Source organism: Zeus faber, assembly GCF_960531495.2.
Source record: "Zeus faber genome assembly, chromosome: 5".
Classification (NCBI taxonomy): domain Eukaryota; kingdom Metazoa; phylum Chordata; class Actinopteri; order Zeiformes; family Zeidae; genus Zeus; species Zeus faber.
In genome coordinates, this window is record NC_137192.1 from 14,634,632 (window position 1) to 14,653,359 (window position 18,728).

Below are 18,728 nucleotides of genomic sequence, written 5' to 3' on the forward strand. Positions count from 1 at the left end.
GCCCCCACTACAACCAGTCCTCCCAAAATCTCCACCACAACCAGTGCTCCCACCATCTCTACCACCACAGCCAGTGGTCCCAAAACCTCCACCTCTCCACCTCCAACCTACACCGCCACCACCGCCAGCAGCAGCAGCAGCAGCAGCACCACGACCACCACAACCTCTATTCCCACCAGCCTCCATCCAGTTAAGAGTAAGTCTCTGTACATTATTCTGTTAATTCATAAATCTGTGGGTGTTGAAACCACTGGAAAGATGAACCAATGTGCTGTATTAAGAGACAAAATAATATTTTTAACTTATTTTAATGAATGGGACTTGCGTTTATGGCGGCTGTGCTCTGTGTTTCACATGCTGAAGATGCAATATTTAATCATTATCTGAAAGGCACCATACACCCCCCTAATGGCTGATTTCCTTCTGAATAGTATTCTCGTCTTACTGCCAAAATCACATGAAAAGGGAGAGGGGCTTTTGGGCAGATGCCTCCAGGACAACAGAAGGCTTTTATAGGGTCTGAAAGAAGGAGATAATACATATAGGCTGGAATCCAAATGCCGCCATACTTTTTGGAATGGAGTGTGTGACAACGGTTGTTATGCGGCCGTCTGTCTGGCTGCTCCGGCTCCTTAATGACCACATTGTGACCTCTGTTTTGGCTGCTCCAGGAAACAAATACGCGCTTTTGTTTGGGTCGGTTTATCTCTTGACGACACAACCCTTGTCACATACATGGACGACCATTTGCTTTGTCGTCGTCATCTCACTGTTTGACGATGCAAAATAACTTGCTGACCAGAATTCATTTAACATCGCGCGAAGGAATTGTGGGTCCTGCAGGGAAGTTATTTTCTCAAATAACTTTCTTTAACGGGGGTGATTGACAACACTCAACACTTTTTTTTTTTTTTTATACTGCATTTTAACAGTGGGTGCAGGGTAGCACACATGGACACTGAGGTTTTTTTGTGTTCACTCAGTGTCCTTCTTGTCGTGGGTGTCAGCTTTAGGATTGAACACATGCTATTTAAAGATTTTCAAGACATAGGCTATCTTTACCTGTACACTGTATAATAACTGCACTCAACTTTTTTGACGGCATCAGAGTTTCCAATAAACGCCAGCTTTTTCACTAACTAAAAATTGATTGTGGACCAAGTGGAATTTTGGGGCATTTTTTTTTTTTACAGGTTTTAGAGAATTTCCTTTGCCCATATAGTCTTTGGAAAAGTGAAACTACCGTCTCAAACTCCTGTGCAAAATGTGAGGTTCTCCGAAAATGTCTAATCTCTTTCTCATCATCACAGAGTTTGTGGCAGCGGCTGTTCGGTCTCATTTCGATGACTGTCCAGACTCCCACAGCCATTTCTGTTTTCATGGCTCTTGTCGCTTCCTAATTTTGGCGGAGACACCGTCATGTGTGTAAGTATACACTTGCAGAGAAAGTATGACTTAAATGTGTACTAGTTTTAGGAAGGCTTTATTGTGGCTGATTGTGGTTGACACGTTACCTCATTTTTATCATGCTTTACTTTCTTGGGGATTTTACTGCCGAGACAAATTTTTTTGGAGTAACTTTAACTCCATTACACCACCATGAGCCTATAGGTTTTACCACCACAGATTCAGGGAGGATTCTTTTAGTGAGTTAGTGATAAGGAGCTGAATTGTCGATTTGCAGTCTTTGGCTTTAATGTGGATAACAATAGTGTAAATGACTTTTTTGTTTGTTGTGTGGCAGGTGTCATCCAGGTTTTGTTGGGATAAGGTGTGAGCACGCTGACCTACTCGCAGTCGTAGCGACGAATCACCGTCAGCAGACGGTCGGCACGGTGCTGGTGCTGTGTGTGATGGGATGTGCGCTGACGATGCTGTTCTGTACACTTCTACAGTAAGTGCCATTCCCAGGTATCCTAATCCTGTGAAATTGATAACCGTGAATCATTACTCCTGTCGTTTCGGTTGAGCAACTGGTTCAGTAACTTCTCATTTTCATTTATGCCGATGTGACCTTTTTGACCGATATGCCACGTTTTTTTTTTTACTAACGTCCCAACTAATCATACATCTGCATAGGCTGAGTGGAAAGAGTATTGTCATATTTCAGAGGAATTGGTTTGAATGATGCAATTGCCCATTGTGAAATTCTACCCAGAGCATTCAAATGGTGAATTGGATCTTTTTTTTTTTTTTCCCAGCTGTTGGTGGAGGCGGAACTATCAAAGACGTAGCCACATACTTCACTATGTTCCCGAGAAGTCCACCAGCATGCTAAAGGGCGGTGCATCCTTTTGTCCTTCAGAAAGTGGTACTGTCACAAATTGTTTGATAATTTGTTACCTTTATGTTTTGTTTTCAAAAGGCCATGACTGTGATCACTTGGTGAGATTATATTTCTTTTGATATGCAAAACGTAAACCTATTAACTATAGATTTCTGCAACAATATTTATTTTTCTAATCTCAACACAATGTTTTACACTATTAGAGTAAAATACTTATTTTCCAACATCATTATGCTTTATGGATCTATTTAATGTTTGGCAAATCACAGACTACAGCACTTAAGGTGCATCTTAATGTTTTAACTATTGTCATAGCATATAATGTAAATAAATAGTGAATGCTTGGATGCAGTATCTTGTATGTTAACAGCGTGATCAATCTCCTTTCTAACGTCCCAAGCTTTTGGCATTTAAGATTCAGTGCTAAACTATATCTCAAGGTCAAATGTATTTAATTATCTCCAAAAAACATGAAAGTTAATATTTTAGCCTTCTGTCATAACATTAGCCTTATTAACTGCGAGCGCTGCAATCCAGGCCACCTTTTGATGTGAGCTCCAGCTCAAAGAAAGGGAGACGTGGCTGTATGTGGGCAAATAGACAAAAATACACATCGATTTTTGTATTTTAATTTAGATAGAAGCCCTTGAGTTACGTCATCCTGTCGATATAATGCGTCCTTTATAGGTTTAATCCTTCAGTAATTCCTTGTACATTTCTTTACAGTTGTGTGAGAAGACAATGGGCCATGTTTCCATCGCTGGCTGAATTACTTCAGTTATCTCTCCACCTGGAACCAATCAGGAATGCACTCAAGGTTATGTGTGTGTGAGTGTGTGTTGTTGGTTTTTTTTTTTGTTTGTTTGTTTTTTTAAAGTGCTGTTCTCCTGGCCAGTTATGAAGAAGCATTGCCTTCACCATGGTCAACACAGACCTACCAGATTATGAAGGTAAATATAATGTCCAGTGACTTTTATTGGCACCGATTAGGACTGTGGAGTTGGAAATGAGGAATACCTTCACTTCAGTTGTATTTGATGAAAATGGAAGCAAACCAAAGTGAATGCAGACTCTTTTGAGCTTGTGAAAGAATGAGCTGCTGCCAGATCCTATAGGCAGAGCTCAGCATGGGATGGAAGACTATTTATGGATTTCCTAAAGGAAGTGGGAGATGAGGATTGACAAAGGACATCAGGAAAGATCGATTTGGATAATTTATTTTTGACTGTGATCTTATTTACGAAAGTCAGTGGACCCTATTTCCCATTCTTGTCTTTTAAATATTGTGCACATTTACATCAGAATCTTCATCAAACACCGAAGAAATTTTACCAAGCAGTTTTGGGTAAACCAACGCTTTAAAGAGTTTTATTGTGTTTTTAAGCAAGGGATTTGAACTCACTTCACGCGACAAAATGGGGAATTGCTGACTGACTTGGACTACTTCCAATAATCATGATGGATTAGGAACCACCATGCATAGACTTTCTGTTCATTGTGTGTATGTACAGGTTTTGAGGTTGGATATATATATATATATATAATATCTTACTTCAAAATGAATGATCTAAGTATTAATTAGTATCGTACGGGTCCGTGGCTTGCTGAAGCTACACTTTTCTGTGACGTTTCTTTTTTGTGTTGTTGAGCTCATCTCTAACATCTAAAGTGTTTGCGGGTTCATGAAAAGGTTATTTATTCAGTGTAACATCTGAATGGCAACAAAAAATAATTCCTTAAGAACGCATTATTGTCTGGTAACACTGTACTTTTTTTTTTTTTTTATCTCAAAACATTTGTCACTTTCTAACTGCACTTATAAAGGTCTACACATGAAAAGCATCCGTGGATGAGATGCCAAATGCACTAAATTCTTGCTATGCCTAAACAAGCACTGAAGGGAAGACACGTGTGACGCACTGTTTGTGACACTTGTACACTCACCTATGCATGCTGACACTTTTTTCACTGATCATGTTTTAGAAATATTTACAGTGTTTCAGTTATATCCTGACACCGTTTGGCACACGCACAAACGATTTGGAGACACAATTTAGAGTTGTTTTCCCGAAGAATTGCCTCCGACTGCCTTGAAGTAGGTTTTTAAGAGAGAGGGCAAGTTTAAAACAAGTCTGAAAAGTCAACCCTGTTGTAAAAATGTTGTAATAATGGCGGACAGAATACAAAATATTGACAGGGGTTAAGAATTAAACCCAATAGATTGTGTTTGTGTGTGTGTGTATTTCGGGTAAATATGAAAGGGTGGGGAAAAGGTCAGATAATTATGCAACAATATTCTACGTATGGCAACTGTCACCACGTAATGACTGAATGGAGTGATTTCAATGCCAAGATGTACTGTCCAAGGGGATCTTACACTTGGCAGCTTACAATATGTTGTAATGGTATTCCTTAAAACATGACATTGTTTTGTTACAGACCCTATACATGTGTAAATGTCCAAATCCTTCATGGGAATTTGATATGTATTTACAGTATAGTGGAGTCTGTAAAAGGATGTAAACTGAGGTGTCTGTAATTCTTACTGTTTATCCCCTCATGATTTAACCCTTTAGCTGCCAGATTTATGCTTCATTTCTTTTGTCAGCGTTGGAAGGCCTGTAAATCTGTAATGTGATTTTGTGTTTTTTTGTTTCCAATGAACTGAATTTCCAAGCGCTGTTCAATCCGCTTTACGTCTTTGTCTCTTCACGTCGCCCGCTCCTTCAGGGCCATTACCCCAGCCGTTGCGTGATCTTCGACGATCTCAGTTGCGTCCATTTTACTCTTCCGCTGAATATTTTAAGACACAGAAATCTGGGAATAAAACCCTGCACCTCAGGCACAACTGAACAAAGAGCCTACCTCCTGAGTGCTTTTAGTGCTCAAGGAAAGGCTTCAGTCATCTCCTTTCATATCTGGTTGCTTGTTTTGTTGGGCCAGTTTGGTGTTTTTTGTCACTTAATTTATTATCGGTGACTTCCGTTAATCAGTGCCTGTCCATGGGAAAGCATACATCTTCTCCCTGTTTCGGATAGTGCCACATACAATCTCCCCCCCCCCCCTCTGTGGCACATCATTGGACTTTCATGAGTTTTCCTCTCACCATATATTGTACATTTTCTGCTCTCCCTTTCACTGTCTCCGTGAGGAGCTTCGTTTTGTTTCCCAATCCCATTATGTTTTCAATTGGATTTCTGTGGAGCCCTTTAGAGCCGTCTGGCTGAGCTACTAAAGCCAGCTTTGAAATAAGCAGCTCTTCTGTACGTGCTTCCCTGAAGATACACAATAGGCTTAAGCATGTGAAGCAGAGCACTGGAAACAAAATTAGATGAATAGAATATAAGGTAACTGAGGGGAAAACTGTCTTGCTAAAAATGCGTTTCCTTCACCTTATACAAGGGGGGGAGGGGGGCGCTAACCTGAAAACCTTTTTGTGTTCCCCGTGAGATCCTAGTGCTACTCTTGACATTGGTTTTTGGAACAGTTTCAATCCCTATTCCCTGTAAGAGGCTAGAGGCTACTTTGAATGGCAATGCCTTCTACCACAGTTTTTTTCTGGCCTCCTAAACCCATCCTAACATCCCAGTATCAGTCTCTAACAGATGGTCTGAAATAAAGAGTATTTGAGTATTGGGGATTGGCTACCGCCAATCTTCTCCCCCACTAAAGTTACCACTGAATAATGGAAGGCTCTAATAATAATGGATGCTCTGTCATCAGAACAAGACAGGATCAATTTTACAACTCAACATCAATATGCTGTACACCTTATTAATGTGTGGATGTTTACGGGGATATTAAACATTCCATCCGTTTCTCAATTTGTTCTTGCTTCACTACGCACAAGAAAAATCTTGGGTAACTTCTAATATTTTTACAAGACTAAAAAATAATTTTTCCTCCCATCCAAATGTGGAATGGTTATCACACTGGCATCTTGTTAAATATGGCCATAAGATATTCTGTAGAGGTGCCTGAGGGAAAAAAGATGGACATAAATAGGCGGTCCACCTATTCGGAAAACTAATGCTGGTTACTGGCTTTAAGGTTGATCCATGCTGCTTACACATTCAGTTGTCATTAATAAATTGAATTGGCTTAATAAATCACTTACACAAGTCATGACTTGGTGTGATAAATGGCAAATAAATGTGGCTGGCTCACTAGTCATCAATCCCCTTTTGACAGACCAAATTACCAATTTGGTCAACATCTATTCAAGAGGCCTACACACAAAACAAAAAGGTCTGGCAATTGGAGGGTTGCTGGTTTGCACCTTCAGCATGCCTACATGCAACTTTGATGCATGCCACATTCATGGCTGACTTTTCTGTCAGTGTCAATATGTGTGTAAGTGGATGAAGGAGAAGCATCTATTGTAAATCACTTTTGAGCGGTTTGAAGAGTGCTACATAATAGTCCATTTTCCTCAGACATTGCTTGAGCAATACGGTAAACCTACTTATTTATTACATTGTTACAGCATACTATGGCTGAAGAATTTGAGATTATTTCACTTTATTTTTATGATTTCCCTTTGTATGCAACACTCTAATACAGCAGAAGAATCTAATTCCTGTGAGGAAAGGTGTCCTCTGTATTGGACCCATCATAACTATTAACATCGGGTAGTCACAGCACAGGACATACAGTATGTGCATCCATAAAATAGCATGTTTCATAACTGCCATTGCCATGACTTTTCCAACCGAACCATCAATGCATGAGTGGTGGAAGCTGCACAAGTAGCTCATCAAGGGAACTTAGTCGATGCTTTGGGTGAATATCAGAGTGAAGATGCTTGTTTTGCCGATCTACAAGGTACCCTTGTATCCCCATTGCACGTGAGGTGAGATAGTCATACACATAGTGGTCACCAATATGAGCTACATTGGTAGCTGGCACCCCACATTTCTGAAGAGCTTGCTCAAAGATGGCTGGGTTGGGCTTGGCCACACCCGCTTCCTCTGATGTCACCAGGAAGTTGAAGTGAGTCAGCAGACCACAGACCTGCAAAATCCCTTCTAGACGTCTATCAAAGTTGGACACGACACCCATCTTCAGTCCCAGAGAAGAACAACCCTCAAGTGCCTTCTTTGAGTCTGGGAATACCTAAGCAGGCATAGGGATTGCACATATTACTGTCAGAATTGTGAAAATCATGATTTAAATGTATTCTACAATCTCCCGCGTACACTATTGTGAACGATGTCAATAACCATTGCATAAAATGAGCTTCCAATTCATGCTTTCAGTCTATACAGAATAAAATCTGCATACATATTAAATCAGAGCTATGTTTCTTTTTTTCGTCAATGATTGCCTGTGGCTATTTGCTACTCTTCAAAAAGCTCTAGCCAGATACAGTAAAATACTGTTGCATACATTGTGGAGCTTGATTTAGCTGCCGACATCTGACTTCATGAAAGAACGTTGCATACTACGGGTTTAAGATAACCTATGAAAGTTTGCAAATGAAAAACAACTAGTAAAATCAAACACACATACAAATTTAGTGACACCAGAATATTATTTTCCACCCACCTCCCAGTTCTCTGCATTGCAGAAGTTCTGGTAGAGGTTCTGAGCCATTGTGTTCAACAGGGTCGGATCGTGAACCCTGCACCGAGAGAAAGTATCCTGAACGACCCTCATCCACCAGAGTCGCCCGTCCAGGCCCTGGGCGAGACCATAGTTGGGGTACTGAGCGGAGCAGTTGCGATAGGCCAGGCGGAAGGCGGCGTCCACCTCCGCAGGGCTGAGGCTCAGGCCCACTCTCTCGGCCTCCTTGCAGTACTGCTCCCCCACGGACCGGCGCACCTTCAAGAGGGTGTCCTTCACGTCCCACAGCACCCACTGCAACGGGCCACGCATCGCACCTGGGAAGGTCAGTCGATAATTTTGGAGGACAAACGGGACGATAATTATATGGATGTTGAGTGAGGATGGATCATGGGTGTAGGCCACAAGACTAATAAACTGTGTTGTTTATTGCACCTGTTTGCCTACCTGTCAGGTTCTGGTGCCAGCGATCACGAGCCCTTGGTTCTGAAAGTCACTGAGAAGGATTATGTGCGCTAAGGATTTCTTTATTGTTGGACATACTCCACTCCTGCATATCTGCCTGAATATGTTCTCTAACAGCGCTAACATCTTGTCAATTATTATTATGGTTTTTACTAGGGACCCCCTGAGACGCTTTGAAGGACCCCACGTTTGAGAACCACTTTAGGGTGTAATGAATTATCCGAAATGTTGAATAATACTGTTCAACCCATTAAATGAACACATTACTTTTAATGGTAGTTTGGAGAAGAAGTGCATTTGCAAAACGCTAAACAACAACGAAGGGAGCTGAGGGGGCAAAGGAGACGCACCGCCAAACTCTCGCGAGAGCGTGCTAGAGTTTCGTACGCGACGCCGACGTCATTCGACTCACGCTTTACCTTTGCACTAGCAGCGCGGGCGACGTCCAACTCCCATCAGCGATGGAAACACGAAAGCGTGTGACTTGTCTTTCACCACTCCCGCGTCGAATCAGCGTTTCAACCTCCGACGTGTCGTTCTTTCCGCTGCTGTTGCGCGACAGAACAGCTTCACTCCGCCGCTGCAGCTCCGGCCCAGCAGTGGGCAGCATTACGGAAGTAGAAATACAGCCTGCGCATGCGCTGTCAACACGCAAGGTGAAAACACACACACACACACGCACGCGCGCACGGTGTTTAAACTATGGCGACTCGGTCCATTCGGATGTTTTATAAACTCGAGGGCTTGTTCTGTGTGTACAAACCTCCCGGTGTCCACTGGAAGCTTGTGCGAGACCAGATAGAGACAAGACTTCTGCAGGGTAAGGAGGTTTTATTCACGACGGGGTCTGTTCACTGTGGTTTATCTTTCAAGTAGGAATCAAAGGACAAATCGCACTGGAGACTGCACACACACACTACCTAGAAGGCCGTCTAAATCACAATTTGACTTAGAGTAGTTCAGACTAATACATTTACACCAATAATTAAGATAATGGTAATCCTGAAAAAACGTATCTCACGACAACGGACATGGTTGAGGTCTCGTTAGAACCGGGATGCTTCGGACGTCGTTCGAGTTTGATTAATTTCGATCTACATTTGGAGCAGAAATGAGTGGAAAATCTGTCGTAATTTCACCGGAAGTAGAAAACCGTTGCGACTATTTGATTCGTTTCGGGAGCGGGCCGCTTTGTGACATCATCCGAAGTTATACAAGTCCAAACTTTGTATCTTGGAACTCATCCGCATCGCCTAGACAGACAACTTGAGCCGATGCTCAAGGAAACTCCGAAAACTCTTCACTCGTGCTCCGAAAACTGTAATAGTTCACAGAAGGCGTCTTCGAGGGAAGTTCAAAGAACCTTTGGAGGAACTAGGGCGGGGGTGATCCAGATAACTTTCACGATAAAATCTTCCACGATAACGATGACAAATTTATCAGATTTATTTCCGATGTTGCCCGTTTTACTCAACCTACAAAGATACGACGCGAACAGCTAATCGTACAGCAGGAGCGCTGGCGCCCTCTCCTCGGCTCCGGCCCTGTCCTCAAACTCTTCCTCCTCCCAACCCGAGCCAAGCATGGCCCCCATCCCCACAAAAGGAGAGCGATTAAAAGAAAGAGCGATTTTCAATGACGTCTGGTCCGACACAGTCGGAGAGAGTCCCAGCTCCAAACGTCCCCGGATATAATCACAGAGCGCATATTCGGGAATCTCGGAAACTTGTCATATGTACATAACATGGCTAAACTGGACCCTGTGTATTGCTGCCTGCAGCTATATTTATTGTTACCATTATTATTAATATTATTATTATTATTTATTACATTTTATTATTATCATTATCTTCATGTTGTGTATGAAAGGTGCTGCACAAATAAATATTGGCATTATAATTATTATTATTATTATCTAGCATTTGATTACCTCACGAGCAGTCAGTGACTCAATCATCCATCACCGTTGTGCTTCACGTCACCAGGTGTGAATTCCATCCCGCCGCAGCCCCTTCCTCACGCTGTCAAGTTTCTAGCAGAGCCATGCAGGGCCAACGCAGAATCCACTGCCCTCACGCTCTCTGCCGTCTCAGTGCCTGTTTTGGCCGAACATCCTCTGGGTGAGTTCACTTTACTGTGCATCTTGAGTTTGTGTTGTTGTGCTTTAGCTGATTGAGCAGCATCGACCCTCTTTTAGTGGTGTCCAAGTCTCCTGTAGTGTAAACTGTGTTTGCTGTTGTTATATATATATATATATACAGTATGTATACATTGTTATATCAGTCATGTCATTTTGCAGGGCCTCTTATTGTAGTGCATGAATACATTAAGTTTAGAAATGCTGAACTTTTATATTGGAACAGATGCTATTCCACTACTATACTGTTTTGTTGCAGTTAGTGGACCAGAGTTCCGACAAATCAAAGTTGGAGTGGGACATCGTCTAGACGCATTTTCCTCTGGAGTTCTGGGTAAGAAGGAAACAGGAGGTTATTTTTATGGCATGTCGTTTTTTGCCCTCTTAAGAGGTCCCTTAACGTATGTTGAATTACTCTACACTTAGTTCTTGGAGTTGGGAATGGAAACAAGGCTCTGAACAATCTATACAGGACGAGGGTCACACGGGTAAGCCTTTCTTCAGCTGTGCTCACCTCAATAGTAGAAAGTCACAGTTAAATGTGAGATACAGTTCAAGAAGATAGTGCTTTATTTTGCTTTAGTTACATTTGTATCCGCATTGTCTATTTGTTTCAGGATTATACTGTGGAAGGTGAATTTGGGATTGCAACAGACGACTTCTCTCACACGGGCCGGATTGTGGAAAGATCTACTTATGGTGTGATTGTTTACCTTTGATTTCGATTCATGAAGATATTTTAAATTATTGGTTATATAGTGATGTAATATTTCACCTTTTATATGAAGTATGTTTTCGAGCATTTCATTTAACAAAGTTAAATTAAATATGTTATGATATTAGAAGTTATAATAACTTTGCGAAGTGGAGTATGTATGTATATATGTATATGTATATGTATATATATATATGTATATGTATATATATAATATTTTACATTCAGCTAGTTTCTGCTGCATAAATGCTTCTGACTGATTGTTATCTGTGGTTTTTAATGTGCTCCTCAGATCACATCACGCAGGATAAGCTGGAGAGAGTCCTGGCCATGTTGCAGGGAGCCAATCAAAAGGCCCTGCTAATGTAAGCTCATTAATTAAATTAAGAAACATTTCCATATAAAATAATAAAAACATATTTCACATCAAGATCAAATTTAACAGATTATTCTCCTTTTGTAAGACAACAACTACTTTGAGTTCTGTACATCTCATATAATATACAGTAACAACTGTCAAGCATGAGCACATTTACAGTCGACACAGGTAAACACGGCACTTGGCGGGCATTCCACTGTAAAGAAACACTAAGTCATTTAACAGATGAAGGCTGAAGTCTTCTTCGTCAAGTCAAGCAGTCACTAAAAAAATATAATGACAGGAACAATTTGGTCGTGGCGTATGTCGAAAGTGGCAGGTTGATGCTGCTCGGTTAGTCAGAGCATCCACTTTATGACTTCTAATCTGTAGGTGAGACATTTTTACACTCATGCGGGAGAGAGTGATTGTGGAATGGCCCCTTTTCAAATAATGAAAGGGATAAGTGATGATAACAGATTTACCCCATTGAAGACTGATGGAACACTTGACACCAGAGATTTAATCCGTCGGAATCAGATGATATGGTAAAAAGTAAATCCCGCACATCTCTGCTGTGCGCTTCCTCGCAGGTATTCCAACATTGACATGCAGTCGCAGGAGGCCTACGAGCTAGCTGCGCAAGGTCTGCTGGGTCCAGACGGGAAATCTGCTCCCATCTTGACGGGCCTGCGTTGCATTCGTTTTCAGCCGCCTCACTTCACTTTGGGTAAATATTTTCATTCCAAACACACCTCAAAATAATGTTTTGACAAAATGCTGTACATAGGTTGAGGCCCTGTCCACACTGACACAGATTTTTTTTCCCCAACGGATATTTTCCTCTGTTAAAATAAATTAAGTAGAAAGGCTACAAACGCCCAAACGGTCTCGAAATGACACCTTCGCGTGCCGGTGAAGTGGTGCAGCTGCAGCAATGCTAAGATAAGTTGTAAACTTGTAATGACACCTAGCAGTGCTCACCAATCGTAAACAAACTGGTATGTATCTGTTGTGCTTGGTGTTTCATGCGCACGGTCATTACACAAAGCAACAATGGGCCAGCGCGAATTGAGGTTTGACGTCATCGTTTCCCCAAACGCTCCGTTTCACATGGATACACAGAAAGCGGAATTAAAAAAAAAATATATATATATATATATCTGTTTTAGTGACCTGAAACACCGTTTGTGTGTGGATGAGGAGCCAAAATTTAGAGGAAAATGTTAGTTTGGAAAAAAATGTCCATATAAGTTTGGACAGGGCTTTGACTTGTTAAAAATATGCTCTGACATATCGTTCGTCACATTTAAGATTTTCTAGCCTGACATTGCAATTGCATCTCCTTACAGAAGTGCAGTGTTTGAATGAAAGTCAAAAATATTTACGGAAAGTGGTGCATGAGATTGGCTTGGAGCTGCGCAGCACCGCGGCGTGCCGGGCGGTACGGCGCACCCGCGACGGGCCGTTCGCGCTCCGCGAAGCCTTGACCCGCCAGCACTGGACTGCTGCCGATGTCAGGCTCGCCATTCAACAGTATCATGTCTCCAAAAGACAAGCTAAACGCTGCCGCGCGCCGAGCGGGGGCCCGTCTGCAGAACCGAACCAAATCGATGCGAACTCTGCGAGTCAACAAACTGAACCGGATGCAGAGACCAGGGTCGCACCGTGAGCTCGGCCCCCGTCCTCCGGGCGCTTTCGACGGCTCGCTCCGCATCCACCGCTCGAGTTCCTGGGGTCCTGAAAATCCTCGTACTGCGGCTCATCTCGCTCTCTCTGGACCGCCCAGACGTACAAAGCGGGTCCGTCTCCTCCGTCATCTGATTGAAGGAACTTCGGCGGTGACTTGGAGGGAAAATTGGGATTTGAACCCGAAAGCGCTGAAAGTCATCCGATCGTCTTACACACAAGGTCGTCACCGGGTTCCCTTTGACACGAGCGCTACTAATAAAAATTAAGCCACAGCCTCGTACACCAGCAGGCTGACACGCTACTCCTACTCTAGTTGAGTATTTTGGAAGAAAAAAAAATGTCGAGTGGGAAACTGAGAAAAAGGGTGTGAAGGCTTGAACCTACAAATGTTGCAGGTTGATCCAGTTTTGCTCTTTTGTTTGCATTCGAGCTACAGTCTCAATGAGTTCAGTGGAGTCCAATGGCATCGGTCTCCAGATCTCAATCCAATAGAGCGGCTTTGGAACGTGGTAGAACGGCAAACCTGCAGCAACTCTGACGCCGTCACGTCATTCTGGATTAGAATCTTTAGAGGGTGCTGACATTAATGGTTTGCTGTAAAATATAGAATATTGCTTGAATGTGATCATTTGAAAAAGCAGTAGAGTAGAACTGTAACAAATGAATTACAGAGACTTCGCTGAGGAACTCAAAACTCACAAAAAATAACAAATTGCAAAGGGAAATGTTTCAGGATAACACTTTTTTATTTTTTTAAACACATAAAACAAGGCATGACGATTCATGGAGGAAGTTTTCCTTAACAATCACAGATGATACAACTGTAGCTCAGTGCTGCCCTCTGGTGGCCACAATGCAATCTTACAAGAACCTTAAGATCAAATGTCTTCAAACAAATTTTAAACTGATAATATTTTACAATATATACATTTAAATTGAACAATCACCAAAATACATGTTGCATAAGAACAGTGAAAATGAATAAGCAGACCATTCCAAGTGATTAATAAATTCCATCTTCATGACGCAGCCCCTTGTGCATGTGATGAAATGCCCCATTCATTGGGACAAATGTCACATTAATCCCATTAAATTAAAATGTAACTTTACCAATTCATCGTAAATGTTATCTACAATCTTGGCTAATTATATTTATTTTATTAATACATTCTAATACATTAATATCAAGGGAGCTAGAAAAGAATATGCAAATTCAGTTTACGACACACTGGTGTGTGTGTGTGTGTGTGTGTGTGTGTGTGTGTGTGTGTGTGTGTGTGTGTGTGTGTGTGTGTGTGTGTGTGTGTGTGTGTGTGTGTGTGTGTGTGTGTGTATACTGTATGTGTGGGTGCGGTGTGTGTGTGTGTGTGTGTGTGTGTAAAAAATCATACACAACTTCCTGGAATGTATTTCTTAAATGTGTCACAAAACAAAAAATTCTCATTTCATTTATACCACCTAGGAAGTTTTGAAGTGAGACATCAGCATACAAACATTATTAAAAGTTGAATCACACCAATAAAAACATGTAGGTTTACTCCACTGGAGGCACAAAGTGCATCTTGCTCAGCAGCAGCCAGTGGATTTTCTGGTTTGGGGTAGTTTTTGCACAACGACGGCGTCCTCTTTGGTGTGGAATGCTTTACTCAACATCCTGACAGTAACACAACATCGCAGTTGAGCAAAAACACGGAGACACACAACACAGGTCAACACGTGAAATGTCAAAATGTGTGTTTGTGTATGTGATGTGGAGTTAATAATAAAACACAGGCGACCGATTAAGATTGCATTACCTTGCCACGGTTTCCATGCAGTCGCGAACATTTTCCCCTGTGGCGGCGCTGCATTCCTTGAAATGAACGCTGTACTCCTACGAAAGGATAAATACAAATGAACACATTTTCAAGCGCAATCGACGTCCTCTAAAGTGGTCCACATGAGGGATCGTCACTTAAAATACACGTGATTGGAAAGATGCAAATCTGTTGTATTGATAAAAATATTTTCAGAGCACACCTTTGCCAGGACCTTGCCCTCAGATGTCTGAACCTGGCGTTCTGCACAGTCACTCTTACTCCCAACAAGCAAAATGATCACATCTTCTGCCGCACCCTCCTACAAAACATTTTGTTTTTAATTATTGCAGGTTGCATTACAATATTACGATACGACGATACCATAAGTGTTTTATGTTAGGGGGTCAATGGTATCCAGCAGGAATAGATGGGTCAAGGTTGTAAGCAGTACAGTATTGTATGGAGTATTGTATGTATGAAGCCTGAAATTTAGTACTGTATATTTACATGTGCATTCTTATAATCCAAATGTGGAAAGAAAACTACAAAAACAACATCAAATAACTAAAACGACAATACTTTTTAATAAATTCATAATTGAATTATTCATTGAGCCTTTGAAAGCCTACCCGAATGCAGCTGAGCCAGTAGTGGACGTCAGAGAAGCTCTGCGCGCAGCTGATGTCGTACATCAAGAGAAATGCTTGGGCTTTATGGAAGACCTGTCTGGTAATGCTGCGGAACCTTTCAATGACAACAATCCACAATAAAAAGAGAGTTAAATAATAAATGCAATTTAAAAAACAATGCTCTCTTCCTGTTTTTGTTTTTTTTTTGTTCTCTTTTGAGGCTTGAATACAGATTATAGAAATGTAAATACCTTTCTTGACCGGCGGTGTCCCATAGCTGCAGCTTCACTTCTCTTCCATCCACTTCCACAGCCTGCACGTACGTGTCAATGCCTAAAACACGGACACAGAACATATGAGGGAACCTCCACATACATATAGTATGTGAAGCTGAATGAATCGCACAAAGAACAGGACCCTCACCAATCGAGGAACTGAAATCTGGACTGAATGTTCCGCTTTGAAGCCTTTTGATGAAGCAGGTCTTGCCCACATTGCTGCTTCCCGCCATCACCACGTTGAAGTGGCTCGGTCGGGGGTTTTCACGTGCCCTCAAACTACCTGCAGAGACGCATTTTAAAAGTGACTCATTGTTGCCGTAATAAAAAACAAAATGCAATAATATACTTCCTTCTATGGATTCATCGTAGATAAAAATGAATAGCACCGAATTGAGACTTTGGTAACCTCAACTATCCGCCATTCCCATGTGCTACCCTGAAATATGTATTTTTAACCATCCTGATCAAAGATCCTCTCTTGAATTCGCTTAATCATGAACCAACTCTGGCGCTCTGCCGTCTGTGTCGATTCCATCCATGAATACAAACTCACCCAAAGGAGGTTTCACGTGTCTCTCTTTTTGAACCGGCGGGTTTGAGTGGAGCGCCGGGAGCTGAACCGGTGTCAGCCCTTCGGAGACCGGCCGGCTGTTGACGAGACAGCGCATTAAAATAGCCCCAGAGCGAATTTCCCCAGAGCGAATTTCTAAAATATCAAAGCAGGCACGTGCCTTCAAAACAACATATTTCACCCGAGTGACATCGATGTTCCTCTTTGACTTGCCTGAGAATGTCTGCGGGTCTGGGGTGCGCTCCCACGCCGGCGTCGGATGAGGTGGAAACCTGCGAAAGGCAAACAAACAAACAAAGAAAAACAAGGAACAACTTAAAAGTAAACAACAACATGTGTTTTAAGAGAAGAAGAAGAAGAAGAAGAAGAAGAATCTTTAATTGTCACGCAATACACCACACTACAACACATGCACACACACACACACATGCACATGCTTTTGGATGGTGGACGGTGAAATGAGGCCTCTGCATTTGACCCATCCTGGCTTGTCCTTCCTCCGGGGAGGGCAGCCAGGAGCAGTGGGCAGCATTCGTCGACGCGCCCGGGGACCTGGTGACGAGTGTCCATAGCTGGTCAGACGATGATGTGTGCATGTTTTTGGTGGGGGTCCTTACTGACGTTAGGTGGAGGAAACCCCATGTGAGCACGGGGTGAACATGCAAACTCCACACAGAAAGGCTCCTATTTGGGGGATAACCCGCCGGAGCACGGTGCCAACAGCGCCCCAGACGGGAATCGAATCGAAACCTTCTAAGAGGCTTGGTGCACATTTAGGGTTGCGATACACCACACACACACACATTTACAATTGTTTCATCTAGTTATAGTTGTCTTACCTTCGCTTGTTTGTCCAAATCTAAAGACTCCTGGAGCGTCCCGGTGGCACCCTCCACCTCCTTCCATTCTCCGTGGCCCGCGTTGTCCTCCCTCTCAGTCCGGTCGCCGTGGTTACTGCGTCCACGTGACTTGCGGTTCGAGCCCATTTTTCTCCGTCTTCTCCCCTCGACTTCGTAGCCGGAGGCCGGATGTCTTTCGGGGGACGCGTCTGGTTTGGAGGTGCAGTGCTGCTCCGGGGGTCCTGCTTCTCCAGGAGCAGCGGGGCCGCTCTCCCTCGGCCCCCAGGTCTCGGGCGAGGGCCCGGGCTCGCGGCTGCTCTCCGTCGCTCCTCTCACCCGCTCGGATTCAGCCTCTTTGAGCTCCTTTTCATTTGCTGACTCGTCTTCTTTTACAGGCGACAGACTTTCGGTAGCTGTGACGCCGCTCATGTCCTTTGCGGCCTCTGGCGACTTGTTATCAACCTGTTTGCCCTGAGAACTCTCCTTTTCCTGTGTTATTTTTCTGAGAGTCCCCCGAGTGGAGCCCAACTTCCGTCTCCTGTTTCCAGGATTGCCGTCTCCAGTTTTCTTTTCATATTCACTTGAATTGTGTGACTCTTCACTTATCGCGTTTGGTTCTTCAGTCCCAGTCGGCACAATGTCATTTCCTGCCTCCACCTGTTTGCCGTCTTTAGCCGTTGTCACAGTTTGGGCGTCAACCTCACGCGTGTCCCTGGGTTTTAAAACCGAATATCTTTCCATGTCTTCGTCTTTTGCTGTATTTCCCTCAACCGAGATTCTTGTAGTGCCATCACAGGAGTCCGTCTCCCTGCTGCCATCCGGTGTATTTGTGTCATTTATGAGGTAGCTCCCCCTATTTGAGGGGCTCTGTGATGACAGCTGATATTCCACAGAACTTGTGTTTTGAATGACAGTGGAGGTGATTTGAGCATTGTCAGTTCGATCAAACCCAGAAGAATCCACAGAGGGGTCTATATTGTTGGTATTTACACGACTACTCCCCATGTCTGAGGCAGGAACAACCAGCACTGCATTGCTAACATCATTCCTTTGGGGGGCAACCTCATTTTGAGTGAGGACCGTCACATCGGAACCTCGTGCCCGACAGCGCTCCCGATCCTCTGCGACCCCGCGGCTGTTTGCGCACATGCTTTTCACCGACGTTTTGACATCTTCCACGTTCTCCGTGACGTCATCCCTCTCGTCAGTCTCCTTCTCTGTTACATCCTCTTTTTCACCGAGTGCACGTCCTTGTAACGGGTTCGTTTTTCGCTCTTCACAGGAGTTGAGCTCTGTGTCCGTGATCTGGTCACAATCTACTGCTTCACTGGCGATCACGGATAAGCCACCGACATCTCCCATCGACGCAACCTCTTCGCCCACTTCCGAT

General features: G+C 43.1%; 2 protein-coding genes across 2 annotated transcripts; one reads left to right on the forward strand and one right to left on the reverse strand.

Annotated features, from left to right (window-relative positions):
- Positions 1–6,822: 6,822 nt before the first annotated feature.
- Positions 6,823–8,901, reverse strand: hdhd3 (haloacid dehalogenase-like hydrolase domain containing 3). The gene is made up of 4 exons (XM_080000368.1): positions 8,737–8,901; positions 8,300–8,348; positions 7,835–8,169; positions 6,823–7,402 (listed from the first exon to the last, which is right to left on the reverse strand). Exons 3-4 carry the CDS (start codon positions 8,162–8,164, stop codon positions 7,007–7,009), a joined length of 726 nt encoding a protein of 241 aa, XP_079856494.1. The 5' UTR covers positions 8,165–8,169; positions 8,300–8,348; positions 8,737–8,901; the 3' UTR covers positions 6,823–7,006.
- A 106-nt stretch (positions 8,902–9,007) lies between these two features.
- On the forward strand, positions 9,008–14,488 carry trub2 (TruB pseudouridine (psi) synthase family member 2). Its single transcript, XM_080000363.1, has 8 exons — positions 9,008–9,137; positions 10,303–10,437; positions 10,714–10,788; positions 10,881–10,942; positions 11,072–11,153; positions 11,462–11,534; positions 12,121–12,257; positions 12,880–14,488. Exons 1-8 carry the CDS (start codon positions 9,020–9,022, stop codon positions 13,197–13,199), a joined length of 1,002 nt encoding a protein of 333 aa, XP_079856489.1. The 5' UTR covers positions 9,008–9,019; the 3' UTR covers positions 13,200–14,488.
- The last annotated feature ends 4,240 nt before the right edge of the window (positions 14,489–18,728 follow it).

What these genes read in the sequence shown, in the direction of transcription:
- hdhd3 (XM_080000368.1), bottom strand. Translation starts at nt 8,164, where the DNA reads ATGCGTGGCCCGTTGCAGTGGGTGCTGTGGGACGTGAAGGACACCCTC. An exon ending in GCAATGCAGAGAACTGGGAG is followed by an intron (nt 7,403 to 7,834) that starts GTGGGTGGAAAA and finishes ATGCCTGCTTAG; the next exon opens with GTATTCCCAGACTCAAAGAA.
- trub2 (XM_080000363.1), top strand. Translation starts at nt 9,020, where the DNA reads ATGGCGACTCGGTCCATTCGGATGTTTTATAAACTCGAGGGCTTGTTC. An exon ending in TGTGGAAAGATCTACTTATG is followed by an intron (nt 11,154 to 11,461) that starts GTGTGATTGTTT and finishes TGTGCTCCTCAG; the next exon opens with ATCACATCACGCAGGATAAG. An exon ending in GCCGCCTCACTTCACTTTGG is followed by an intron (nt 12,258 to 12,879) that starts GTAAATATTTTC and finishes ATCTCCTTACAG; the next exon opens with AAGTGCAGTGTTTGAATGAA.